The sequence below is a fragment of the Equus quagga genome, chromosome 1, assembly GCF_021613505.1.
Source record: "Equus quagga isolate Etosha38 chromosome 1, UCLA_HA_Equagga_1.0, whole genome shotgun sequence".
In the NCBI taxonomy this organism is placed as follows: domain Eukaryota; kingdom Metazoa; phylum Chordata; class Mammalia; order Perissodactyla; family Equidae; genus Equus; species Equus quagga.
The window spans coordinates 138,909,089-138,935,773 of NC_060267.1; the positions used below are offsets into that span (position 1 = coordinate 138,909,089).

The 26,685-nt window shown below is 49.2% G+C and overlaps 2 protein-coding genes across 3 annotated transcripts in view; one reads left to right on the plus strand and one right to left on the minus strand.

The window, feature by feature from the left end:
* Window positions 1-1,300, minus strand: part of NBEAL2 (neurobeachin like 2) — a 29,782-nt gene extending 28,482 nt beyond the window's left edge. For both annotated transcript variants that reach the window (XM_046684360.1, XM_046684343.1), the window contains exon 1: window positions 1,047-1,300. In XM_046684360.1, the coding sequence (XP_046540316.1) occupies window positions 1,047-1,097 (51 nt within the window). In that variant the 5' untranslated portion in view covers window positions 1,098-1,300. The remainder of the gene's footprint in view (window positions 1-1,046) is intronic.
* A 1,921-nt stretch (window positions 1,301-3,221) lies between these two features.
* Window positions 3,222-26,685, plus strand: part of CCDC12 (coiled-coil domain containing 12) — a 56,708-nt gene continuing 33,244 nt past the window's right edge. Inside the window, exons 1-2 of the mRNA XM_046684390.1 lie at window positions 3,222-3,358; window positions 3,512-3,710. Coding sequence (XP_046540346.1) covers window positions 3,261-3,358; window positions 3,512-3,710 — 297 coding nt within the window. The 5' untranslated portion in view covers window positions 3,222-3,260. The remainder of the gene's footprint in view (window positions 3,359-3,511; window positions 3,711-26,685) is intronic.

Consider the following 26,685-nt stretch of genomic DNA (forward strand, 5'->3'; position numbering starts at 1 on the left):
GTCCTGGGAGACAGTGTGCCAGCCTCTTCACAGCGGGCCAGCTGATCTGAGCTCGAACTTCCCTCCAGTGACGAGATTGGGGCATACAATAGTCTATTGTGCCCAGGGCACACCTGAGCCAGGAGCACGATGCCAGGCAGGTGCAGGGAGAGAGGGTGGTGCTGGGTGAAGAGGAGGGGGGTGTTACCCTGGGATCCTTCCCTGCTAAGGATGCAGAAGGAAAGTGGGGGCCTGTGTGTATGAGGCAGAGTTTAGGGGACACGGAGTTCTCGGCTCTGATGTGACACCTGCATCAGAGTCACTCCCTTCACCTTTTGAGGCCACTTGAGGTAGTCTCTGAGACAGGACGGGGAGTTCAGGAAGAAAGGGCCTCCCTCCATGCCTTCTAAACATCCCTCCTAGCTCACCCCTCTACCCCTAGCCTTCTCGTCCAAGACAAATCTTTTCTTGTGGCTGGAACCCAGGTCTACCCCCGTGGGGTAGGGGGTGAGATGGGGCCGCCTCGGATCAGGGAGGGGCTCATCACTGCCGCTTCGCTGGGGGGACGGAGATCTGAGTTTACTCAAGTTGAACCGCAGTAGGGACCCTTTCCCCTTCCTGACGGGACCCCCGCCCCGCTCAGACCCGTCGGCCATGAGTACCCAACGGGGCCGCGCTTACAAGGAGGGGCAAGCCCAAATTCAAACTAAGCCTCCCTGCCCCTCACGACCCGGCCAATCTCTCGTTTATTTTCCGGGCCTCAGTTTCCCCATCTGCAAAAGGGGGAAGTGCCCGGCGGTCGTGGTCCAGGCCCCTCTCCTAAGACACGACTGAGACTGCGAAGCCCCCACCCAAGAAGCTCTTGTGAGGTGCGCGCCCGCGAGGGTCATCCCCCAGGTATGGGTGCCAGAGGCACCGGCGGGCCGGGGGCACACACGTGTGTGCGGAGCCCGAGCAAGCCCGGCGCGCGCGCATCTAAGGGGCCGGGGTGGCGGGGGGCGCAGGTGCAGCAGGCGCAGGGAGCGCGGAGCTGGGGGCACGGCGGGCGCGAGGCGGGGCGGGCTCACCTGCGCGTAGTAGAGCAGCCACAACTCGTAGAGCCGCTCCGAGGCGGCCATGGCCCGGCCCGGCTCCGGCCCTGCTGCGCGCCACCTGCCGCCGCCGCCTCCTCCGCGCCGCCCTCCGGTTGCCCTCGGCCAGGCCCATGAGCGGAGGGCGTCACTCCGGGGCGGAGCGGCGCGGTACTACTGGGGGAAGTAGTACTGGCCCGCGCCCTGCTGAGGCACCCAAGTCTGCATGCTCCTCCTCCTCCCGGCCGTCCGCCGCCCGGCTTCCTGCACTTCGCTACCGCCACCGCCGCCCCGCCTCTCCCGGGACCGTGCAAAGGGCGGGGAGCCCGCGGGAGGAGGAGCCTGAGGTCAGGGCGCCCCGCAGCCCCGCCCTCCTCAGTCCGCGCCGCTACCAGTGCCTCGGGAGGGGCTAATCTGAGCCTCCCGGACGAAATCAGGGATTATAGATCTGGGGTTAGAGATTCCAGACTTGCCCCGGGTCTAGATCCGCCCGGGACGCAGCCCGCCTAGCTGGAATTGCCACCACTCCTACAAAGGACAGCCCCGCGGGGTCGGGGGAAGGGGCTGCGGACCTCCTGCAGATGGCCAGGGTCCTTCAACAAGTATGTAATGATTACAACGACCGTCATGACCACTTTTAGAGTTTACCACGTGCCCGGTGCTGTTCGAAGCGCTTTATGGGGAGACCATAGTGCCACTATTTTGCTCCTACTGTTTGTGGAGCAAGATTGGGGCGGCGGGATCAGAGAGCAGCAGGACAAGCCTGAAATTCCTCCGGGGCAGCAGTGCCCTCCATCCTTCAGGCAGATGCCTGGGAGATTTAGGCAATCCTTGAGGGTCCCTTCCTCCAGGAAGCCTTACTAGAGGCTCCGTCCACTCCAGGGCCCCGCACTTGCTTCACATCTTTTGTTTTCTTTAACCTTAAGAGATTAAAGGCAAGAAGGTGCCTCATGCCTCTGTTTTACAGATGGGGAAACTGAGGCCCAGATGGGCCAAATGAGGGCCACCTGGGCAGCCAGGGACAGCTTGGACAGGGACGGAAGCCTGACTGACTCTGCTGGGCCACTGCTCCCATCACCCCTTAGCCCATCCCCTCAGCCGGCCTGGGAGGTGAGGGACCCCCCACCTGTTGTTGGGCAGGGGTCAGACCCTTTGTTGGGACTGGGGGGAACTTGTGGGGCCCAGAGAGGTACCATCGGTGGGAGGAATTGACCAGTCTGGAGCCTCCTAGACTTTGGGTGGCCAAGAGAAGAAAGACTCTGTTCCATTCCCTTTCTGTTCTGTCCTCCTGGCTTTTTGGGCAGCCCCTCTATTCTGGCCTTTTCTCCTGCCCCATCTATCCCACCTCTGAGCTGACATTTCCTGAACACCTACTAGCTGCGTACAAAGTACTACCTGCGTACTACGCCCAGGCAGGGCACCCCGCCTGACGCAGGGAGAGGATACCAAAAGGCCAGGTCAATGAGGTCAAGAGGGTCATTTTAGGGGGAGGCTGGATGGGGGTCTGTGGCACAGGGGCCTCTGAAGGAAGTTGGAAAGGGAGGAGCAGGTGTCCACTTGCTGCCAGCCTGGGAAAGGAGGCCACAAGCAGGGAAGGGCTTTGCTGAGAGACAAGTCATGGTGTGGGTGGGGGGGAAGAGGGAGGCGTGATCTCCCCTCCCCAGGTGGGAGGCGGTGTGGCTTTGGGGACCCAGACATGCTGTCAGAAGATAGTGACCTCAGCCAAAGTGGTCTCCCAGTTGTCAGGGCATGTAAAGAAGACTGGCAGCTCCTGCTGGAGAGAAGTGCACCTCAATGGCCACCTGCTGCAGTCGAGGCCAAACCAACTCTCTGAGCTTAGTTCTCAAGAACTAAGCTCACTAAGCTCAGAGTTCCTTGGGGCCTACTGGGCCCTGGTTGGGGTTTGCTCTTCTCCGGGTTAGGTAGTCTGACCCTGGATACTCTGCTGCTCTAGGGGGGTTAGAGATGGGAGTGGATCATCCACGAGCCTGGAGAGAAACGGCCATCCAGCTAAGCCCTGCAAGGCGCAGGCTTTGTCTGCTAAGAGTGGACACAGAAGGGTCTAGGGGCCCATGGACAAGTGCATCCAGGGAGCAATTGATACCTGGAAAGGAAGGGAGAGGCAGACCTCTTATTAAGTTGGGGTCGCAGGGGAGACTCAGGCTTCCTGAAGGCATTCGAGCCTTGAAGGATCAGGACAAGTAGACAAGGATGGATCAGCGCATTCCAAGCGGCCGGCATGGAGCGAGCTGTGGTTGGTGCTTAGGCAAAACCAGAGCGATCGACGCACTCTATCCTCCTTCACTCAGGTCTGATTCCTCTTGCTGCTTTCACACTGATTGGCGTTGGACGAATCGAGCCTTAGAGCCCCATTCTTTGCCGGCCCTACACGGCCTGGGCGAGTTGCGGAGGAGGGGGTGGGCGGGCCCTCCTGTAGCAACTCAGCATTGATTGGCTTTTAGGACTTCCTGCTCTCCCATCCTCGTCCCTGGATTGGCCATGAAAGGGGTCATCTACTCCTCGGGCCTGCGCGATGCGGGACGAGAGACGAGGAGGGCGGGCAAGATGGCGGCTACTCCTGCCGGTGTGGGCCGGCTAGAGGAAGAGGCGTTGCGGCGAAAGGAACGGCTGAAGGCTCTGCGGGAGAAAACCGGGCGCAAGGTGAGAAATATGGAGTGGGGGCCGTGGCTGAGGTAGCCAGCGTTCGGATCCCAAACAGGGACGACGGATGGTAGGGGACTACTAGGATAAAGCCAGCTGCGGAAGATGCGCATGCGCGCGTGGGGGGAGCATGGGCGCGGACTGAGCGCTAGGCTTGGTGGACTGGCGCCGGGCTCCTCCAGTGTCGGTCCCGTAGCCGCGCCTGCGCGGGGCCTGGTAGGGCAGTGGTCGGCTGCCTGCAGGCCGTTTGGCTCGTGTTCCGTGTTTCCTCTGTAGGTCTCCAGGGCCGCTTCCAGTTTTATTTATTTATTTTGTTTTGTTTTGTTTTTTGGGTTTTTTTTTTTTAAGGAAGATTAGCCCTGAGCTAACACCTGCTGCCAATCCTCCTCTTTTTGCTGAGGAAGGCTGGCCCTGAGCTAGCATCCTTGCCCACCTTCCTCCACTTTATATGTGGGACGCCTACCACAGCATGGCTTGCCAAGGGGTGCCATGTCCGCAGCTGGGATCCGAACCAGGGAACCCCGGGCCGCAGAGAAGCGGAACGTGCGAACTTAACCGCCGTGCCACCAGGCCCGCCCCGCTTCCAGTTTTAGATGCTCGTTGGTTTAAGTGTGATTTGTTCGCCTCTGAGCGCGCTGAACATTCCGCTTCTGCATGACCGAGCTGGCCTTCCACCCCTGGTGAAATTGCCTGAGTGTGGCAGACCCTCCCCTGTCTGTCTGCGCGCCTTGGGCAAGGCAGCAGAGGACTGTGCCCTGGGCACCCAGCTGGAGGTTCAGTACAAAAATCCAAAAGGAAAGATACATTTCTAGATCAGGGTGGCTTCAGAGAAAGAGGAGGGCGCTTCGTTCTTTCCCAGGCTGCTGCTCTGGGGATGGACCTCCTATTCCTGTCAGTTGCTAAACTTCGAAGCATTTTTCCCTGCTGTTGTTTGACACCAAAATGGTCTGATTCCATTTCTACTGTGTCCATCTTTCCAAAGTAATCGAGAGGAAGGAGAACTGAGGTTCATTACCTATGTGCAAACCCTGGCCCTGTCACTTGGGGCTGTGGGACTTGGGACAGATTGCTTCATCTCTCTGAGTCCCGGGTTCTTCATGTCTGCAGAGGATAACAACCCTTGCTCGTTCATTCTCACTGGGTTCTGTTGAGAGCAAAGAGGATAATCTGTATGAAAGGGCCCTAAAGACTACAGAGGGGTTGTTGGTTCTGCTGTTGTTGGATGGGCGAAGACTCTGTTCTCAACTCTACAAAATACAAAGGATATTAAATATCTAGACCTGTGACGGATGAGAGGAAACAGGGACTCACTTTCGAACTTTAAAAAATCAGGCTGATCAGTCTGGCCCCTGTTTCTTTTTTTGGGTGGCTGTCTAGTGTCCTGTGGGAAAGAGAAAGGGGAAGTAATAGAGAGTGAAAGCTGGCCAGATTGGCTTCTGCTTTTGCTGGCAGCTTGTCAGCCTGTCAGACAGTTATCCCTGCAAACTGGCCTAAGGAAGCTCAAGCCTCAGCCTCTCAAACAGCGGCTGGTCGACCTGTGCTGTTGGTCTAGATTTAGAGCTCAGCTTAGGGTTTACATTATTGGTACTGGGTTTGAGGTTGGAATGGAGACATACAAAGATCACATCCTCAGGGCCCATTTCCATGGGAAGGATGCCCGAGACCAACAGGAGAACTGGCCTTTAAAGAGGGATTCTCTCAATGGGCTGAAAATATGGTCTGATTGTTATTTTTTCTTTACTTTTTTTTAATTGTAGAATACACGTAACAAAATTTACTATTTTAAGTGTACAGTTCAGTGACATTAAGTACATTCACAATGTTTTGTAACTATACCACTATCTCTTTCCAGAACTTTTTTGTCATCCTCAATGGAAACTCTGTACCCATTAAACAATAATTGCCTATTCCCCTCTCATGCCAGCCCCTGGCACTTTGTGAATTTGACTATTTTAAGTTTCTCATGTAAGTAGAATCATAGAGTATTTGTCCTTGTATGACTGGCTTATTTCACTCAGCATAACGTCTTCAAGGTTCATCTGTGAAGTAGCATGTGTCACAATTTCATTCTTTTTAAAGTCTGAATAATATTTTTTTTTTAAGATGTTATTTTTTTTTCCCTTCTTCTCCCCAAAGCCCCCCGGTACATAGTTGTATATTCTTCGTTGTGGGGCCTTCTAGTTGTGGCATGTGGGACGCTGCCTCAGCATGGTTTGATGAGCAGTGCCATGTCCGCACCCAGGATTCGAACCAATGAAACATTGGGCTGCTTGCAGCGGAGCGCACGAACTTAACCACTCGGCCACGGGCCTAGCCCCTGAATAATATTTCATTGTATGTATACTACCTTTTGTTGATTCACTCATCTTGGGTTGTTTCTAGCCTTTGGCTCTTGTGAGTAACAAATATACAAATATCTGTTTGAGTCCCTGTTTTCAATTCGTTGGGGTATATACCACCCAGAAGTGGAATTTTTTAATCATATAGTAATTCTATGTTTAACTTTTTAAGGAACTGCCATACTGTTTTCCATAGCAGCCCCATCATTTGGCATTCCTAGCAGCAGTGCACAGGGATTCCAATTTCTTCATATCCTTGTCACTGCTTGTCATTTTCTGTTCTGTTGATTATAGCCATCCTAATGGGTGTGAAATGATATCAAATTGTGGTTTTGATTTGCATTTCCCTAATGATTAGTGATGTTGAGGATCTTCTCATGTGCCTTATGGCAATTTGTGTATTTTCTTTGGAGAAATGCCTGCTCAGGTCCTTTACCCATTTTTTAATTGGATTTTTTGTTGTTGAGTTGTAGGAGTTCTTAACATATTGTGGATATTAATCCCTTGTCAGATATGTGGTTTGCAGATATTTTCTCCCATTCCCAAGATTGTCCTTTCACTTTCCTGATAATGTCCTTTGCACAAAGTTTTTAATTTTGATGAAGTCCAATTTATCTGTCTTTTCTTTTGTTGATCCTGCTTTTGAGTGAACCATTGTCAAATCCAAGATCATGAAGCTTTTCTCCTATATCTTCTCCTAAGAGTTTTATAGTTTTTTTTTTTTAAGGTTTTATTTTTCCTTTTTCTCTCAAAGCCCCCTGGTACATAGTTGTATATTTTTAGTTGTGGTTCCTTCTAGTTGTGACATGTGGGATGCCGCCTCAGCATGGCCTAATGAGTAGTGCCATGTCCGCACCCAGGATTCGAACCAGTGAAACCCTGGACCACAGCAGCGGAGCATGTGAACTTAACCACTCAGCCTCGGGGCCGGCCCCAAAGTTTTATAGTTTTAGCTCTTACATTTAGGTCGTTGATTCATTCTGAGCTGATTTTTGTATATGGTATAATGTAAGGGTCTAATACGTTCTTTTGCATGTAAATGTCCAGCTTTCCCAGTATCATTTGTTGAAAAGACTGTCCTTTCCCTATTGAATAGTCTTGGCACCCTTGTTGAAAAATCGTGTGACCATAGGTTTATTTCTCGGCTCTCTTCTATTCCATTGGTCTTATATGTCTGTCTTTAGGCCAGTACCACATCATTTTGATTACTGTAGCTTTGTAGTAAGTTTTGAAATCAGGAAGTATGAATCCTCCAACTTACTTCTCTTTCAAGATCATTTTGGCTGTTTGAAATCCCTTGAGAATCCATATGAATTTTAGGATTTTTCTATTTGTGCAAAAAATATGATTGAGATTTTGATAGAGGTTGCGTTGAATCTGTAGATCATTTTGAATATTGACATCCTAATAAATGAAGTTTTCCTGTCTATGAGTGTGAGATGTATTACCATTTATTTAAGTCATTAATTTCTTTCAGCGACGTTCTCTTGTATAAGCTGTTAGTCTCCTTGGTTAAAATTGTACAAGTCTTTAGCCTCCTTTGTTAAATTTATTTGTATTTTGTTCTTTTTGGTGCTGCTGTAAATGAGATTATTTTCTTAATTTCCTTTTCAGATTGTTCACTGCTAGTGTATAGAAATGTAAATGATTTTTGTCTGTTGATTTTGTATCCTGGAACTTTGCCAAATTTGTTTCTTCTAACAGTTTTTTTGTGGACTCTTTAGGATTTTCTGCATATAAGATCATGCCGTCTTGGACAGAGATAATTTTACTTCTTCTATTCCATTTTGGATGCTTTTTCTTTCTTTTTCTTGCCTAATTGCTCTGGCTAGAACTTTCAGTACCACGTTGAATGAAGTGAAAGCAGGCATCCTCGTTTTGTTCCTGATCTTAGGGGAAAGGCTTTCAGTCTTTCACCATTGAGTGTGATGTTCTCTGTGGGTTTATCAAATATGGCCTTTACCATGTTAAAGAAGTTTCCTTTTAGTCTTAGCTTGTTAACTGTTTTTATCATGAAAAGGACTTGAATTTTGTCAAATGCTTTTTCTTCAATTGAGATGATCATGTGTTTTTTCTTCTTTTTCCTTCATTCTATTATTTTATTACATTGATTGATCTTTTTTTAAAGATTGGCACCTGAGCTAACAAGTGTTGCCAATCTTCTTTTTTTTTGAATTGCTTTTTCTCCGCCCCCCCCCATTACATAGTTGTATATTTTAGTTGTGGGTCCTTCTAGTTGTGGCATGTGGGACACCACCTCAGCATGGCCTGATGAGCTGTGCCATGTCTGTGCCCAGGATCTGAACCGGTGAAACCTTGGGCTGCTGAAGTGGAGCACACGAACTTAACGACTCGGCCATGGGGCCAGCCCCCTCATTGATTGATTTTTGTATGTTAAACCATCTTTGTATCCCAGGAACAAATTCCACTTGGTCATGGTGGAATAATGGAATAAAGGAATGATCCTTTTAATATGTGACTGAATTCAGTTGGCTAGTATTTTGTTGAGGATTTTTGTATCAGTATTCATGAGGGATATGGGTCTGTAGTTTTCTTTTCTTGTAGTGTCTTTGGCTTTGTCAACTTAAAAAGTAAATTGGCCAATTGTTTTACCTGCAAAATGAGTTTATTTGGGAATAGCCAAAGGAAATGCAGGCTGTGGTGGACCATAGTTAAAGCCAGTGAAACAAAGGAAGGGGCTTGCTTTTATAGTGGAAAAGGGGGAGTTGGGAGGGGCTACAGTAAGCAAAATGTCCATAGGAGGAAACTGGGAAACCAAAGTACAGAGGCTTCTCGTTGGCTGGGTTGCTACAGTCTCTCATTGGCTGGGCTATTGCTGGGCAAGGACAGAAATCTTCCTTTCTCCCGCTGGGTAGTAAAGAAGTAAACACCTTCCAGTTGGAGATGCAAGCCTGTGCCTCTTCCTGTTGGGAGTAATTGACCATGTGTGATAGAGTGTGAGGGCTTCCCATACAGGCTTTCTGGACTAAAATTTAGTCAAGGTTTCCTTTATAAATTTTTACAGCTTTGGAATCAGGGTAATGCTGATCTCATAAAATGTGTTAGGAAGTATTCCCTCCTCTTCAATTTTTTTGGAAGAGTTTGAGAAGGACTGATGTTAATTCTTCTTTAAATGTTTGGTAGAATTCCTCAGTGAGGCCATCTGGCCTTGGGCTTTTCTTTGTCAGGAGGTATTTGATTACTTATGCAGTCTCCTTATTAGTTATAGGTCTGTTCAGATTTTTTATTTCTTTATGAGTCAGTTTAGGTACATTGTGTGTTTCTAGGAATTTGTCCATTTCATCGACATTACCCAATTTGTTGCCATACTGATTGCTATTTTAATTGAGTTTAATCTTGACAGTTCTGGCTTCAGAAAGCTCTTGGCTGTGAACTCATTTATGAAAAATGTGCATTCGGAAATCACGTGGCTTCTATCTTGGAATTGAGAGCTCACTGGCCTTTGGAGTTTCCTTGCATCCTTTTTAAGAAACAAGAGTTATTGTGAAGTCACATTCTTGACTCCACTGGAAGCTTTTTCCTTTGCTGGCGTGCCTTTACTATCCAGGAGCTCCTGATTTTTCCACTCTGTCTTGTCCTTTTCCAGCATAGAAAGGGGAAGTTGGAATTTTCTGTTGACTCTTCAGTTTCCAAGCTATGGTGTGAATGGAAGAACAGTGGCAGGTGATGAAGTGTTGTTTGGGTTGGTTCAAAATGGGCTTTTGGATCTGGTAATTCATTCCTTCCGCAGATGTGTTACTGAGTACCTACTGTGCGCCATTCAGGCACTGAAGGTACAGCAGTGAGTGAACAAAGCAGACAGAAGTGTCTACCACAAGCAGCTTTCATTTAGCTGGAGAGATAGTTTAATTTTCTTTATTAAAGACAACAGTATTTTCAGATTTCACATGGCTAATGATACCAACTGCCTGACTTGTCTGGTCTTGATGACAACCCTGAAAAGAAGGAAGGAGGAGAGTTAATTTATAGGTGGAAGCACTGAGGCCAATAAATGTGACGTGGTTTGCCCAAGGCCCCCTAACTAGGAGGTATTGCAGGTGAGGGTTAGGGTTAGGAGGGACCGTGAGAACAGGTGGTGACTCTTTACGCACTGACTTGTCCTGTTTGCCCAGATGCAGAGTAGGGGTGGGTTGAGAAACTTTGCTATATATATTCTGATAGCTTTTAGGTTTTGTGAATTACCTGGTCAGAAAAACAACAGTGGAAAAGAGTATAGCCCCAAGTCCAAGCTGCCCATAGGTACATGCCTTAATCCTCTCTGGATCCTCATTCTGGCCTTCCTTCCCGCTGACAAGGATGAGTGTAGCCTTATTTGCCATAGTTCGTTTTATGTGTGTGTAAGTGTGTGTGTTTATTTTTATTATGGTAACTTGCCATTTAACCATTTTTCAGTGGCATTAAGTGTATTCACAATGTTGTGCAGCCATCACTACTATTTACAGAAATTTTTCATCACCCCAAACAGAAAGTCATATCCACTGAGCAATTACTCCCCATTCTTCTCTTACCCCAGCCCCTTGTAACTTGTAATCTACTTTCTGTCTCAAAGAATTTGCCTATTCTAAATATCTCATATAAGTGGGATCTTAGGATATTTGTCCTTTTGTATTTGGTTTATTTCACTTAGCATAAGCATAAATTTTCAAGGTTCTTCCATATTCTAGCATGGAATAATTTCATTCCTTTTTTAAGGCTGAATAATATTCCGTTGAATGTATATACCACATTTTGTTTATCCATTCATTTGTTGATGGACACCTTTTGGCTATTGTGACTAATACTGCTATTGGTGTACTTATTAGTGTATAAATATCTGCTTGAGTCCCTGTTTTCAGTTCTTTTGGGTATATACCTAAGGAGTGGAATTAATGGGTCATATAGTAATTCTGTGTTTAACTTTTTAAGGAAGTGCCAAAGTATGCCACAGCAGCTGTACCATTTTATATTCCTACCAGCAGTGCCTGAGGGTTCCAATTCCTCTGCATCCTTACCAACACTTGTTATTTTCCTTTTTTGAAAAAAAATTATAGCTAACCTAGTAGGTGTGAAGTGGTATCTCACTGTGATTTTGGTTTGCATTTCCCTAATGATTAGTGCACTTGAGCATCTTTTCATATGCTAATTTTCCACGTGTATGAGTTCTTTGGAGAAATATCTATTCGTGTCCTTTGCCCATTTTTTCATCAGGTTATCTGTCTTTCTGTTGTTGAGGTTTTTATATATTCTGGATATTAAACTGTTATCAGATACGACATTTGCAAATATTTTCTCTCATTCTCTGGGTTGTCCTTTCACTGTCTTGGTGGTGTCCTTTGATGCACAAAAGTTTTTAAATTTTGATGAAGTGAAAATTCTCTATTATCTGTTTTTTCTTTTGTTGCTTGTGCTTTTAATGTCATATTTAATCTCCACAGTTCTTGAGTGACATTTCTATTAGGGTAAATGCCTGGAAGGAAGACAGTCAAGGGTCTAAAGTTTGAGTTAATTTTCCAGCCCACAGTCATTTCTTGTGGGATCTGTGAGTGGTGAGGCTGGGGAGGAAGTATGGCCTGCCTGCAATAGGAAGCAAGGAGTCTCTTCCCTCAGTGGGGAAGTGGCTCCACACTTTTAGTTCAGTCCTCTGATGTGAGGATGAGTTCCTGTAGGACGGACTCCAGTGTCGAGTGCGTTCTCAGTCGACCCCTGCTGATGGAGAGTGCCTGCTTTGCCCCATGGGGATGGCTCCTTGCTGGTCCCCTAGCAGTCAGTGGCAGGTCCTTCCTTGATCCTTACTGTGTGCATGGTTCTGCTGGAGACAGCAGGATTTCGGCATGGGGTTGATTTCCCTATTGGTGTTATCTTCTCCCCACTATCCCCCACCAGAACATCAGCTCATAATTTGGTGATATTATGGAGGCATTAGTCCTGAGATTGTGACAGATGAAGGCAAAATTAGAGTCACAAGGTTTCCATAGATTATTCAGCAGTAAAGCCCTGTCGTAGTCGTGCAGCTTGGCATTCTTATAAAGCACTTTGTTGTTAACCCACCTGACGTGACTGATTTGTGAGGGGGCAAAGCAAGAGGTGCTGGGGTGCCCAAGGTCATGGAGCATAAGTGACTTTCCCGGGTTCCAGCCCATGCAAGACCCCCTGTGGGCAGGGGATTCTATACAGAGTGCAGCACTGCCCAGAGCAGCATCCTGGAGGTCAGCCAGCCTAGGTTGACAGGTGGAAGGACTACATACAATAGTAGTCTCTACTGCTGGGGTTCATTTCCTGGGAAAGCCAAGTGGAGTCTGGAGACACTTCATGGGAAGGCAGAGTGGAACTTGAGCTGAGCTGTGGAGGATGGGACTGGGAAGGGGAGTATTGAGGGAGCTGGAAAGGAGTTTTCTAAGGGAGCAGTTCGGAGGTAGGAACATTCAGGGACACAGGGGACAGTGGGGGATGCTCCATAGGGTTTGTCAGCAAGCAGTTGGCGGTAACTGGGGCAGAGGTGAGGTTTGAAAGTGCTGCTGGTTGCTTCAGTAGCCAAGTTCTGCAGGAACCAGGGCTTCCAGCTGGGAGGGCAGCCAGCCCAGGCACACTTTTCTGTATTGTATTTGAACCTCGTTTCTTGAGGCTCATCCAGAAGTTTGAAGCTGGGTGAGTAGGTGAACAGTTCAAGGCTGTGTAGATGAAGCTCTGTGGCATCTCCCTTTGTGCTGTCCAGCAGGGCAGTGTGAGGTCACTTTGTCCTCCTCTGACCTCTTCCCTCGGTGGCCACATGTGGCTCCTAAAGGTAATTAACTTGGCCTAAACACTTGCCCTTGGCTCTTGGCTTTCCAGAGCATTTGGTCTGGACTAGGCTGTCTCTTTCTGCCCTGAGGCAGAGGGAGATTGGCTGCCCCGCTGGCCAACCCCTCAGGGCCAAGGTCTGGCTGTCAGCTTGCAGGTTCAGCAGCAGTTCCTGTTTTTCACCTAGCCCTAGAGACTAGAGAAGCACTGCTCTTGCGACAATGGCAGTGTTCTATATATACTCTGTGCTGTTCAGTACCATAGCCACGAGCCACATGTGGCTCTTGAGCCCTTGAAATGTGGTTAACATGACATTTTAATTTTATTTCATGTTAATTAATTTATATTTAAACAGCCCCTGTGACTTAATGTTTGCCTTATTGGACAGTGCATCTCTGGAGGACTTGCTCCCTCTATTCCAACTTACAAGGATCACGTCTCTACCTAAACTCCCTTTTATTGAGAGCTACAAGGGAGAGAGTAGGTAGAAACCCAGATCACCATCAGATGAGCCTTGGGGAGCCTAGAGTTGGGGCAGGGGGCTTTGAAGCTGTTAGTCTTCATGGCTAGTGTCTCCAGCAGATGCTTATTCCTGGCCTTCTGTGTGTGCACCCATGGAGTTAAATGCTGACAATTCAGAGTGGTATAGTTGTGATCTACGCACTCAAGAAATTTGCAGTGTGGAGGGTGGGAGCAGTGCCAAGGGAAAGGGGAGCACTTGATACTTTCTGACTTCGGTGCACCAGGGATAGTCCCTGGCCAATATGGGGTGAGAGTGGAGGAAGGAACTGGAGGGAGGGGCTAGCAAGTGTTAGGGGGCAAAGGGAGGGCAGTGAAGAAGAGCTCAGTGTGCTGGGTGAGAAGTCAGACTTGTCCATGGCCTCCTCAAGCCTCAGGAAGTTGTCTGTGACCTCGACCTCGTGTGGCCACATCCCTGTGCCTAACAGCCTGGTCACAAAGTGAGCTGAGGAGGTCCTGTGTTGACAACCTTTTGCAGGTTGGCAGTCGTAACATTTACATGGCAATTTGTGATGGGAATCACACTACTTGTTCAATCTCTGAAGCAGTCCTTTGGGGTAGGTGTTGGTTTATCCATATTTAATAGATTAGGAAACCTGGGGCTGAAGGGACTACTTACAGGGATGCTTTGGGATGTTGCCAGCCCTACGTGGTCCCTTAAGCCCTGGCCTATATCCTTCTCTACTCCCCATCCCCAGGTACTGGGGAGCAAGCAGCCCCCAGAAAGGGATCTCCTTCCCATCACACACACAAATTGCCATTAGGATGCCTGTTGGGAGCCGTGAGGCAGAGTGGAGAGCATGGGCTTTGGAGACAAGCACATCTGGTTTAAATCTCAGCTCCATTCATCATATCTGTAGGACCTCGAGCAGATCTTTAAAGCTCTGAGCCTCCCTGTGTATCCTGGTCTGTAAAATCAAGACAGCTTCTGACCTCATCAGTGGCTGGGAGAACAGAAAAGATGTCTGTGAAATGTCGATCTTGAGGTCTTGCACGCAGGCCTTTTATAAACGGGGATGTCTGTTCTTTCTCACCTGCCCTCTCGGAAGTGGGGAAGTCCAGGTGGTCCTCCAGCCCTCTCTGCTAGGTGATCATGGGTGGAGCTGGCCCTCTTTTCATTGGAAGCAAAGAGGGCATCCTCCTGGTCCCCAGCTTTACTCAGCCTAGCCCTAATTCTTTGAAGGTAGAATTCATTTTTAGTGCAAAGTGTTAGATTAATGAGAAAGTGAGTTTGCAGAGCCACAGCCAAGATGGGGTCTGTAATCTCCATTCTTCCTGAGGACTGACCTTCTCTTTCTCAGCCCTGCTCAGACCTGGAGATCTCGGAGCCAGTGAGAGGGGAACCTGTGGGTGGAGGTTTGGGGCTTCCAGCACAGACACCTGTTGATGAGCCAGTGTTGAAATTTTGGATTGAGTCATCCCTCTGAGGGCCTTGACTCATTCATGTGTGAAATAAAGACATTGGATCAGGCAGAGGATCTCAGACCTACCTACCTGTGCTTGAGAATCACCTGGGGAGACAATTTGCAGTCTCTTCTCTGGTCCCGCCCTAGACCTCCTGTCAGGATCTTGATGTAGAGCCTAGAAATGCGTGCATTTTTAAAGCCCCCCAGATGATTCATCTTCCTGGAAATCTCTGATTACTCCCTCAACATTCTCGCATTGGAAGTAGAACACCTCCTTTCCCTGGAGCATTAGCGGCCCATCCTCACTGCAGGAACTGTGCAGCCAGCCACCACACGTGTATTTATTGAGCACCAGCTGTGTGCCAGGCCCTGGAGATGCAGCTGTGAAGGAGACTGCCTCCCTGCCTCAAGGGACTTCCATGGGAAGGGTAGGTAGACACTATACATGTAAACAGGGAAGATAAAGTCGGGAACTTGTTGCGGGGGTGGGGGGGGGCTGTTGGGGGAGGGACTGTGCCCCTGCTCTGGGATGGGAAGACCTCTGGCAGTGGGAGCTTTGAGGGGAAAGGTGTGAGGGGGATGGAGGTGGGGGAAGTGGGATGCCAAGGTCTAGGGAAGAGCATTCTAAGCTAAGCAGAGAACTAGCTTGGCTTGTTTGCGGGGCAGGAGTAGAGTAAAGGGTTGGAGGGTGAGGTGGGGTTGAGAGTAGAGAAGGCCTGGGAGGCTAGGGCCACAGAGGCTGGACCTCACTCTAAGGGAGATGGGAGCCATTGGAGACCTGAGCATGGGTGCCCTGCCCTGCCTGTGTGGAGGTAGGAGGCTGGTGCATCAGCCCAGGTGTGAGGCAGTGGCACTCAAAGAGGGTTACAGGACATCCTGACAGATGGGCTGTGGGAATGAGTGATTGTGCCTGTTCCTGAAATGAGAAGAGCAGGGGAGAGTGGTTTTGAAGGGAAAATCAGGAGTCTGGGTTGGGCCACAGTAAGCCTGAGATGACTGATAGACATCTAAGATGAGGCCACTCCAGGTACAGAGCTTCCACAGCAGACAGAGGACAGGGGGTAGGGGGGATGCGGGGGACACAGAGGGATGGACGGGGAAGGACACGGACACTCTGTGCTTTGAGGCTCAGCCTGCGGGCATTTAGGAATTTAGGAGGAATCGGCAGAGGAAACTGGGGGTGGGGGGTCGGGAGGAGGCGAGGCAGTGGGGCTGAGAGAAGCCTGGTGAGGACTGGAATGGGTTTGGGCAGGACACGGTGGTAGGCAAGCTTAGTCCAGCTCTTTCAGGAAAGTGTGTGGGAGGTGAAGGTGCCAGTGGGGTTCAGGCCAGCCAGATTGGGATACAGCTTGGTGGCGACAGCCTCACTGTGAATTGGGCCTCTTTTCCACTGCTTTAAGGCCTCACCGGACCCTAGCTGTGAGACCCACTGCTCCCCTGAGGAGAGGTAGCACCAAGTTGAGGTAGTGCTCTTGTGGCTTTGCTCGGTGGCAGGTCCTAAGGGTGGCTCCCACATGAGCTGAATGCTGCCGTAGTCATGGTTCTCTGCGCTGGGGGTTCCCTGGACAGGTTGCTTTTGCCACCTTGTTATGCCACTCTGCTAACTCTGGGACAGATAGTTAGATAAGTCTCTTCATGTCCCTGAGCTTATGCCTCTTCAGCTGGAAGATGGGCTGCAGTAACCCCTGCCTCCCAGGGTAAAGATGAAGTGAGACGGTGTGTGCAGAGAGAGTTGAGAAATAGGAAGTGTGATGTGCGCATTTATTTTTTCTGCTATACTCTTGTCTTACCCCTAGTGAGGTGCCCTGGATTTTACAGATGTGACAGCTGGGACCCAAAGAAGGCAAGGGACTGTGCAAAGTCACACAGGGCCTACCCCCTGGTCCTCTGACCCTGATCTCCCCGCTGGAGATGGGTCCTGGGGAGCCCACCACCTCATGGCCAAGTTCCGTGGTGCTCTCCCTGTGGGCTGGAATTGGTGCTGGCTCCCCCTTGGAGCTGTGCAGGGAAGGGCTCTGCAGGGGGCTGCAGGGAAGAGAATGAGACTTTCTCTCAGCTTGGTCTGACATCCTGGGAAGAAGCTACTGGCATGGGCAAGGGGTGACCCTCTTTCGAAGTTTCCCTTGGAGAGTGGGGCTTCTTGAGGAAGATGCTTGGCCGTTCTGGATCCTTCACTGTTTAGCTCACCTGTAGTGGCTGAGGTAGCCTCATGTAGCGGAAGGAGTTCTGGACAGGGAGCCACAGACAAGGTCCCTCTTTCTTGCTCCACCACTGACACAGTTGTTTGGGCCTCACTTTCCCCTTTGGGTGACTTCTATAGCATCACAAGATATAACTGGGTGTTCTCAAGGCCTCACTGATGGGGGACAGGAAATTGGAAAGCAAAGGAATCTTGAAATTCAGGTTGGTTTTTTATCTTTCTGTTAGCTTTTGCAACAGAAGAATCTGTGTGACCTTGATGGTGGATCCTTCAGTTGTTTTCACCTGTCTCCTAGAGCCAGGAGGCCATGAGTGGGTGGGTGTGCTTCCCTCTTGGAGGCCAAGTAGCTGCCTTCTGGGTGTGCTTGGGGGCCCCGAGATATTACTCTCTTTGGAGGACTTATTTCTTTAAGTCCTCTGGACAGAATTAGTCCTCTCTTTAAATTTTAATGATTTATTTTTGGTTTCTAAATGGGCTTAAGTTTTTTGTTTTTAGAAACTCCTTAGAAGTATTAAAAAATCTTTTTAGGGGCTGGCCTGGTGGCGCAGCGGTTAAGTGTGCACGTTCCGCTTTGGCGGCCCGGGATTCACTGGTTTGGATCCCAGGTGCAGACGTGGCACTGCTTGGCAAGCCATGCTGTGATAGGCATCCCACATATAAAGCAGAGGAAGAGGGTCACGGATGTTAGCTCAGGGCCAGTCTTCCTCAGCAAAAAGAGGATTGGCAGCAGATGTTAGCTTAGGGCTAATCTTCCTCAAAAAAAACCCCAAAAATCTTAAAAAACCTTTTAATTGAAGTATGTTATACATAGAGAAAAGTACACAAATCAGCTCAGTAATTTTGTATTAAGTGAACACATCCATGTGATCAGTCACTCAGATCAAGAAGCATGGTAGCATCCCAGAATCACCATTCTCCTCCCTGCTCAGGTGCACCCCAGGGGTAGCCACTCTGGACTGCTAACACCATAGGTTGGCTTTTCTTACAAGGTTCTTTTGAACCTTATATAAATGGAATCATACAGTACATACTCTTGTATCTGTCTTATTATATTTCTCATTATGTTTGTGAGTGGTTGGCTGTGGCATTAATTCATTCTTGTTGCTGTACAGTATTCCATTGTTTGAATATACCACATTTTATCCGTTCCACTCTCGATTTTCAGGCTGGAGCTATTATGGATTGTGTTGCTATTCCCAATCCTGTGCATGTCTTGGTGAACATATGTACATATATCTGCTGGGCATATGCCTAGAGGTAGAATTGCTACGTCATGGGGTACACGTAGGGTTGTACTGCCAGTTTTCCAAAATGACTGTACCATTTTACACTCACACCAGCAGCGTATGAGAGTTCTCCTCCATCATTTGGGATGGTTAGTCTTTTTCATGTTAGCCATGTTGGTGGAGGTGTAGTGGTATACTTTTGTGGTTTAAATCTGCATTTTCTTCCTAACTAAGGAAGCTGAGTATCTTTTTGTATGTTTATGTGAAGTACCTATTCTGGTCTTTGACCCTCCCCTTTTTTATTAGGGTGCCTGACACTTTTTCCTGTTGATTTCTAGGAGTTCTTTATTTGGATCCTGGATGAATCCTTTGTTCTGTATATGTTTTATGACTGTCTTTTTCTCCCCCTCTGGGCCTTGACTTTTCATGCTTTTACTGCACTCTTTGATGAACAGAAGTTCTTAATTTTAATGTAGTCCACTTTTATCATTTTTTCCCTAATACCTTATGTGGCCTGTTTACGGAAATAGTTGCATACTCCTAGGTCAGGATGGTATGCTCTTTTTTTTTTTTTTTGAGGAAGATTAGCCCTGAGCTAACTACTGCCAGTCCTCCTCTTTTTTGCTGAGGAAGCCTGGCCCTGAGCTAACATCGTGCCCATCTTCCTCTACTTTATACATGGGATGCCTACCACAGCAAGGCTTTTGCCATGTCCGCACCCGGGATCCGAACCAGTGAACCCCGAGCTGCTGAGAAGCGGAACATGCGAACTTAACCACTGCACCACCAGGCCGACCCCAGGATGGTATGCTCTTATGTTATATTCTAGAGGTTTTATTGTTTTACCTTTTACCTTTAGATCTCCAATCCATCTGGAATTTATTTGTTTTTGTATGGTATGAGGTAGGGATTAAGATCTACCCACCCCACCCCCCACCCCCGCCCCAGTAAGGATAGCAATGACTCAGCACTATTTATTATTTGGCATTTGGTTTTTAGAAAGAAGATGATTTTCTTGTGGATGGTTGGTATGCAGTGTCCTTGATGATGCTGACCTCCCACAACATCTTGGTGATAATTATAGTTATAATAGTAGTAGTAGTAGCTAATTTTTTTGAATGTTACTAAGTCCCAGTTCATGCCAGCTCCTTGTAGGCAGGAACATCTCTTAAACTTATTTTAAGAAAGCATTGAGACATTTCCTGGGTTCCCTGTGGCAGTGGCTCTGCACTGGCTGTCCCATGACTCTGAGCCCCTTATACCAGAGGAGGGCTTACCAGTGACTTGCAGGGAGGACAGGGACCCACCAAGCCAGGCCCCCCAAAGCTGCCTGGACCTGCCATCCAGGCTCTTTCCATGCTCTGGACCAATTGACCAGGGTGTTTTGACTAGAAATATGAGTTGCCTCACAGACTTGCTTCTAGGTTGTTTGTTTCAGATTTGGGCTGTATGTTTTAAATTGACCCCTGCAGACATTTAGACCTGGATATGGTTGATCTGTAGTACTAAGAATTGTAATACAGGATTGAAGTGCATTTTGTGTTCTTGTTTCAGGGGAGGATATGTCCTATGCTTCATCTTGGGATACTGAGAAGCACCTCCCCTGCAACCCAAACCCACATACTTCCCCACAGCCCACCCCCCGCACATACCTCCAACACACACAGAACCCCCCACCCATTCCCCTACGTACAGTGCATACCATGCATCTCATACCTCCTCACACTTCCCCAGCGCCTTCTTACACATTTCCCCCACATACCCCAAACAGCACCCCCAGACCACACGCACTCCCTATTCACCCTAGCCTCCAGTACCCACAATCCACACCTACACACATCCCACACCTCCCAAAAATGCACACTCACATACCCCCAACCTCCTCACAAGCACCACCCCCATACTCACAACCGCCCCATACCCTCAACACCCCCCGCCACACACACACAGAGCAACCTGGAGGGACTCAGACTCACCATTTCTAAGCTGTTGCAGAGATCTGGGAGATGCCACGGCAAAGCTTGATGTGGCTGCTCATGTCTGGCCCTGCTTCCTTCAGGGCCCGTCCCTTATTCCCTGGTGCCCTGGCTTCTCCCTGGTTTGTTTTGGAGGGAAGCAACAGTTTGTGCCCTTGAAAGAATTCCAAGAGGAAAAACAGTTGCTGTGGTAACGACGCCCTGTGGGGAGCAAAATCCACACTCCAAGACTGTTTTGATTCAAGGCTGTAAAGAGCTGCTCTGTCTAGAGAAAATGTGAGTGGCTGGAGCAGAAAACGTTTGTCCTTTCAAGGACAGCGCTCCCCCTGCCCCCATTGTGACCAGGGCAGGGTACTACTAGATGTTTTGCATTGTAGTTTGATGCCTGGGAGAGGAAGTCATCAGGTGAGAGCAGAACTTTCCTGCCCTGGGTCCAGGAGTCCATAATCAGGCAGGGTCGGTCTACTTAGGGAGTGGGAGTGAGTGCTAGCCTCTTTGGGGTGAGAAATAAGTTACCCTTCCTTTCTTGTGTACCCGGCTGTCATTACTCTTATTGTGGAGTGCCTGCTGTGTGCCAGGCCCTGTGAAGGGCTTGGGGACTGAGGTCAATGAGGCTGGTCCTTGCCTCAAGCAAGGGCAGGTTGGGGCCCTGTGGGGATTTTGACACGTGTGCCACCAGTTATAATAGAGTGTACTGCTGTACGCTGTGGAGGGGTGTCCAAGAGCTGTGAGTGTCCTGGAGGGAGGGCTTGCCGCAAGGGAGTAGGAGGTGACACTTCACGCAGTAGGCTGCATAGAGGAGGGAGCTTCTGAGCCCACTTACCCTGCTTTATCTCACTGGTTGGCTTATGGGTTGTGTCCCCATCTGGGCTCTGTGCCCCAGGCTGCAAAACTTGCAAGGTAGAGATCACCTGACAGAGGCGCTGAGAAAACCTTGAGGAGAGATTGACTAGAGAGGGCCTGGAGGGGTGATAGGTGTTTGGAGGCATGGAAGAGGAGGGGCAGGAGCAGAACAGGCAGGTATGGAGGTGGTGTGCATTTGGGAAGACCATCTGTGAAAGCTCCCTCAGTCGCCCCGCGTACTGTGGCTGGCTTTTCTGACTTACACTCATGTTCTCCGCATGCGTGTAGGCTCTCCTGTCTAAAGAGCTCAAGGGCAAGGGCTGGGTCTTCCTCTGGATGGCAGTGGTGGCTGCTCTGGGAGAACCGAGGGAAGGGAAGAGGCATGCTTCGGGGATCTGTTATGTGACTCTTTTTGGCAGTGGAGTGGGGAGAATGGGCATCACCTGGAGGGAGGAATTTCACAGGCCGCATGCTGAAGGTGCTGACGAGAGCGTTGGGCTCTGCTGTCATCATCACCATGGTTGTTACCTATTGATCAGGAACTTACTCAGTGCCAGCCACAGCGCACAGAGCTTATCACATCACATCTGCTCCCTCGTTTAACACCCCTCTGCAGTTGAGGGACGTGCAGCTCTGAGAAACTGAAGAACTCGCCCAAGGGCCGCAGCAAGCCTTGTCAGCGCAGGGGGTTGCTTCCTTGTGTGGTTCTGCCCTCTCAGCCTTTCAGCCCAGCACCTGGTTAAAAAAATACGCTCTGCTTCTGAAGGAAATATGTGTAGGTGACGATCAAAAGGCCTTGTTTAAGCAATATTTTTCCCCATGAATAAATGTGCCAGTTCTGACTTGTAGTTTAAATTTGGTTTTAATTAGGATTTTATCACTTGTAGATCACACCAGAGAGGAGACAAGTGTCTTACCTTTACTTCTCCTCAGTCTGTGACGCTCTGAGAAGCAGGTGATCAGAGGCTAAAATAGCTTCTAGTCTCCTAGGAGCTTCAGCACACTTTGTTGCTCTGTAAACCTCTGGCTTGTCTGGGAATTGACTTGTAAAGAATTTGCTTTTCAAACTTGGGTGCCAGTGTTGGGGCCCTGTACATTTCCTACTCAGCTCCATGTTGGGACAGAGGAATGGGAAGATGGACCCCAGGTGAGGTGAGTGCCTTGGCTTGCTTGCATCAGCAATTGGCCTTTGTGATGGACTTAGGGGATGCTGGGACCAAGTCCACAGAACAGTTTACATCCTGAACCCTGCTTCTCCATTTGCAAAGTGGGCGTCAGAACCTTTGCACTGCTTGCACCAAGGGTTTCCCTGTGGATCGGATGAGCTGGGGAACCTAAGACAACTTTGAGCCCTTAAAGTATTGCACATATTTCCTGTTAGATTATTGCTATAAATGGTGATGTGGGGCCAGGGTTCTTAGTTGCAAGCGACAGAAATCTATTCTGGCTGGTTTGTGTGTGTGTTTAAAAAAGGAGAGCCACCTTTGGAGGTATGCAGCCAGAAAGAAGCCCACTGTGTCACAGGAAAAATGGCTTGGTGAGGAAACCACTACTGCCTTCAAGTACTAGATAGCTCAGCTAGCTCTGCTGCCACTGCAGCCCTGCGATCAGTCTTGTAGCTGCCACGAAGTCTGTGTTGCTGGCCCCCCAGCTGGGAAAGTGAGTGTGGGATACTCCAGCTTCTACAGTATACAGCTAGCTCTTCCTTCCCCAAGGCTCAAGGTGGAGCCTCCCCAAGTAAGGGAGGTGCCCAGGCACTGGGCGGCCCGTAGAATGACTTCAGAACTCAGGTTCCAGTCACCTTCCTCTATGGCAGTAGGCTCCATGATAAAGTAGACAGACCAGTCAACTTGGCGTCAAGAGACCTGAGGTCCAGCCCTAGCTCTGTCCCTTCCCACACTGCACACTTTACCTGGATCTCTTGTGGCTCCCAGGACGTTTACGTTGTGTGAGTGATTTCTCTGTGTTTCTTCTCATCCTGCCTGCTCTGTGTCCACAGCCCACCCTGGTGACCACAGTAGGCCCTCACGCAGCTTGGTGTGGCCTCATACAAGTCACTTCTCCCCCTGGGTCAGCCTGTCTAAGAGGAGGGATGTGGTCTGATTCAGGCCCCTCAGTTGAGCCATGTGGTAGAATCATGACCCAGGAGTGGGCAGGCTCTTGGAACATTTAGATTCCCAGGTCTTACCCTGGAAGATTCTGATTTGGTATATTCTATTTATAACGTGTTCCCCAGGCCACTGGATATATAGTTCATCCTGAACTGGACAGTATCTGAGGCCTTTGCAGCCCTAACAGTTTGTGGTTTTCGTAACTTCTCTCATTTGGTAAGAATGGACGTGGTCGCACTTCTCTGGCTGTTGTGCAGAAAGCACACCCAAGCCTTGGGGCTGTTTATTTGAAAGAGTTTTAGAAGCATAATGTAATCAGAAAACCTCAGTTTAAATGCTGACCCATCTTTTATTAGCTGTGAGCCATGAAGTCCCTTAGTTGTTCTGACCCTCATCGTTTGGTTGGGATGATAATACCTAACCCAGGGTATTTGTGGGGGCCAGAGGCCCTGTGAGCACGGGAGTGGAATGTGGGCAGCGTTGCAAGCACTACATGGCACCGTGCAGCTGGAAGGGGCTGTCCTTCCAGACAGACTCAGGCAGCTGCCATCTGCCATACTTGGGGAAAGAAGGTGTCTCTCTTGACCTTTATCCAGCTTGTTTGTTTGGTAGCCTTAACCAGTGACCCTTGCCTTTCCTTTCTGGCCCTTTCTGAATACTTTTTATAAATGACACTCCAATCATGCTGTTTGCCGCTTCTCTGCCTGTCCTCCAACTTCTTCTGGCTTCTCAGTGCCTGTGGGAGAAAGTCTGTAGCCCATCGGGCAGGCGTTCCCCTGCTGCTCCTCCTTCCCCCGCCCCAGTGTGCCTTGGATGTCTCCGCCCTCTCCGCCGACACAGGGCTTGGCTCAGTACACCCCTCCTTCCTGTTGCTGCAGCACCCCTGTGCCCGCTCTGTGGGAGTGTTTCCGCTTCCTTCCCAGACAAGTGCTCTCCCCGCAGGTGAGCTTGGGTTTCCTCTTCTCAGCTGTTAGTCACTCAGCATTCTCCCAGCCCCTAGGAAGTCACGGTGCTCACTTTGGACACGCTGTATGGTGACTATCCATTCACCTGTCTGCTTCCCCTTTCACCTGTGCCTGAGCTCCCTGAGGGCAGCAATCATGTCTTAGTCACCTTTTTGTCTGCCAGTTGACAAGACTCAGAGACACTCTGTAAATATTCAAATGAAGACATGAAGCAACTGGATAGGCACATGGATTCGGGACTTGGCTGGGCTGAGATATTCCTCAGGGAAAAGCTGGGAGGAGTCCAGGGGCTTATTTAAAAGTCTGCAGGCTGCAGCCAAACCACCAAGATGATCTTCACTGTGTGTCTGTTAAGACAATTAAGTTTCCAAAATCGGTTGTTCAGACATGGACTAGGGGTGCTTTAACACCTGTCTACATGGAAAAGAGCTGCGCATTTTAGTTGGTGGCAAATTTTGAATAAGCCAGTGGCGTGATGTGGATTACAGGAGCCCTGATGTGGTCCTGTTGGCAGCTATGAAGGAACTGTTCTGGGGGGACCCAGCATTGGTGTGAACAGGCACAAGTGCCTAGGGTGTGTGTGGGAGGTGGAAGGGTATCATTGTCAGGGCCACTCACTGGGTTTTTCAGGCCCTTGCTTGCTATTTGCATCAGATCCAAGGATGGTGAACACACAGTAGATAGGCTCCCTTCTCCCTCTCCCCTCTAAGGTGAACGAGCTGCAGTTCATATGCAAAGGGGAAGCCTGTTTGCTCTTCAGCCTGGTGGATCTGGAGAGAGTCAGACACCCGCTGTGTGTCCTCAGGACCAGAGATTCTGCATGGCTATTCCATTCCCCAAAACTGACCAGCTGGGTCTCAGTTCCCTGCCTGCTGACTCTGGCTGTCCACTGCGAGGCGATGGGAAGGGGGTTCTGGGCCAGCCCTCCAGTGCCACACGAGGCTGTCTCATACCAGGGCAGGGGGCTTCCAGGCTTCATGGACATTATCATTTACCTTTGCAGTTCGCCTGTTCTTGCTCCAGCTGTGAGCTTACCCTGGTGAGGAAGTCCTGGTGGTTGTGAGTTCTGCTTTGTGGCAGAGGAAGCGTTTTCCCCCTTCAAAAAAAGGGAAATGGTGAGGCTGGGTGAGAGAGTGGGGACGTAACCTCATCGTTCACCATCAGTTAATTTCGTAACTGAAATTTTTGCCCTGAATGGGGGAGATGTTCGGCCTGATTGGAGGGCCCTCGACCTGCAGTATGGCTGCTGGTTTGGCTGCTGTGCCCAGTCCTGGGCTGTAGAGGGACACTGGCGTGTGCAGGCCCCAGTCTGTCCTCGTCTCCTCCCAGCAATGCTGGGTTTTGTTCTTTGTTTTGTTAAGCTTGAGAAAGGTCATTGAACATTGACTGGGTTGTGTTGGGCCGGAGGGCCAGCCATTGTCTCCTGCTTTCCCATTGAGCCAGGTGAACGTCAAGTGAGCCTGTTTAGGGTGTGAATATAGTCAAGACAGTGAGCCACAGGCAGCTGGGTTCCTCTAGCTACTTTTGTTTTTAAGTCATTTTGTTTTTCAATCATTTTGACAAGAGAATTAAAGGAAATGGAAAAAATACTACCCACAGTCATGTTATGTGAGCCTGTGAAGTCTTTGGCCATTGTATATGTAGTGTTGCCATCGTCTCGCTCATGGTTATGTGTGTGGGCTCCGTGTCCCTCGCCGTCCTGTGTGTGTGGTGTTTCACGGTGCTGCCTGTCAGGGTGCTATTTTAGTGACTACTCTGGCCAGTCTCATGAGCAGCTGGCCTCACTGTGTCTGGCAGGTTGGATTCACCTCGTAGTTCCAGTTCTCTCGATTGTGAGAAACACAGCTAGAAACACCTCTATACACTTCGCTCTTTTGTCTCTTTGTGATGCTTTTCCGGGATGGGAGTTCCTGGCCCAGAAATGGCCATATCTGGGACTCCTGATGGTTTGGTCGTTTCTCTGAAGTGATACCAGGAAGAGATGTCAGCTCTGTGATGTGATGCTAAGGTGCTGTTAAACACTAGTGAGACTACCTGTGTGCTCCAGGTTGGGGTGGGAGGATGGCTAGAGCCGAGGGCTGGGTTCTGCAGGGAGGCAGCCTAGGCTTGAAGCCCACCCTGCTCTTTGGGTCCTTGCAACCCCAAGCTCTGCAACTCTGGGGGTTACTTAATGGCACTGGGCCTCCATTTTTCTCACCCGTAAAAGGAGAAAGCAGTGCTGACCTTACTAGATTTTTATGATGATTAAATAATATTGATTATATTCAATTAATTGAATAATCAATTGCCTGACATACTGTTATGACTGCTATTATTGTAGGAAATACAGGAGGACAGAGATGGGTCCAGCCCTCCCCAGAGCTCACCTTCTACTGGGAAGTCTTCTAATTTTATGGAACCTAGTTAAATTTGATCCTTACCACCCTCCGAAGAAGTGGGCACAGTTGGGCTTTTTGCCTTCATTTTACAGGAAAGCAGCAGAGGCACAGGTAATTGTGGAAGGGGAGGACAGAACAGACAACTAAGGGGTGAACAAGCAGGTATGTGTGGTAGAAAGAACTGTGTGTGTGGCAGCAAGGAACTGGGCTACCAGTTGTTCATGTCCCCAAACTG